The sequence below is a fragment of the Solanum tuberosum genome, unplaced genomic scaffold (genome assembly GCF_000226075.1).
Source record: "Solanum tuberosum cultivar DM 1-3 516 R44 unplaced genomic scaffold, SolTub_3.0 scf00051, whole genome shotgun sequence".
Taxonomy (NCBI): domain Eukaryota; kingdom Viridiplantae; phylum Streptophyta; class Magnoliopsida; order Solanales; family Solanaceae; genus Solanum; species Solanum tuberosum.
The window spans coordinates 921435-922227 of record NW_006238978.1 but is presented as its reverse complement, the minus strand read 5'-3'; the positions used below and the strand labels follow the sequence as shown (position 1 = coordinate 922227).

Sequence of the window (793 nt, the reverse complement as noted above, 5' to 3'; positions counted from 1 at the left end):
TATTCATATATATATATATATATATATATATATATATATATATATATGGAGGAATCATGCAGTTAAAAGAACCTATTCATGTGTATTGTGGTGCAATCGGACTTGCTCAGGTTCACGGAAAGGTGATATCATTGTATGTTGGATGTCATCCGCACTATTGGAGCTCTAAATGCTTGAAAAATCTGTTAAGACTGTGTGCATTAGCAGTAACGTAACTATTTCCCTTCTCGTTCCTTCCCCTGACTTTATTTATGAAAACAAGTAAGACATCCATTTCCATATTTGATCTTTTATATGGTTTTGCTTTACCATCTCTCTCAGAAAATCAAGTTTGATGAGCTATCAAAGGATGATTATTTCTCTAAGAACAATGAATTTGCTACTTGGCTGAAAGAGAAGAAGAAATTGTTCTTCTCAGATCTTTCATCTGAGGCTGCTCGTGACTTATTTTCCGACTTTGTCAAAGAATGGAACAAGGGAAAGCTCGACATCCAATACTACGAGGGAATCACAACAGCACCACGGTCATCCCATGCTTGGAATATAAAAAAGTAGCGGAATTCCATGTTTCTTCTACTGAAGTAGCACCAGCAGTGACTCTATCCCAGTTGTCCCATGGTTACGCCTTAGCCGCCTATTTTTTCTTTGGTAAAACCGTCGTCTTTCTGTTGTAACAACTATGGTGACCTAAGTATAGATGAGGTTTATGTTATGTCAATTACTTTGGCAAGCATCGCTTTCAGTGTGAAATTTTCTGCTTGTTGATTCTGAATGCATAGAAGCCTTTTCGTTC

The 793-nt window shown here is 36.9% G+C and overlaps 1 protein-coding gene across 2 annotated transcripts in view; it reads left to right on the top strand.

The window, feature by feature from the left end:
- LOC102593646 (protein PXR1) overlaps positions 1-793 on the top strand; it is a 3984-nt gene extending 3191 nt beyond the window's left edge. For both annotated transcript variants that reach the window (XM_006344121.2, XM_006344122.2), the window contains exon 4: positions 322-793. In XM_006344121.2, coding sequence (XP_006344183.1) covers positions 322-555 — 234 coding nt within the window. In that variant the 3' untranslated portion in view covers positions 556-793. The remainder of the gene's footprint in view (positions 1-321) is intronic.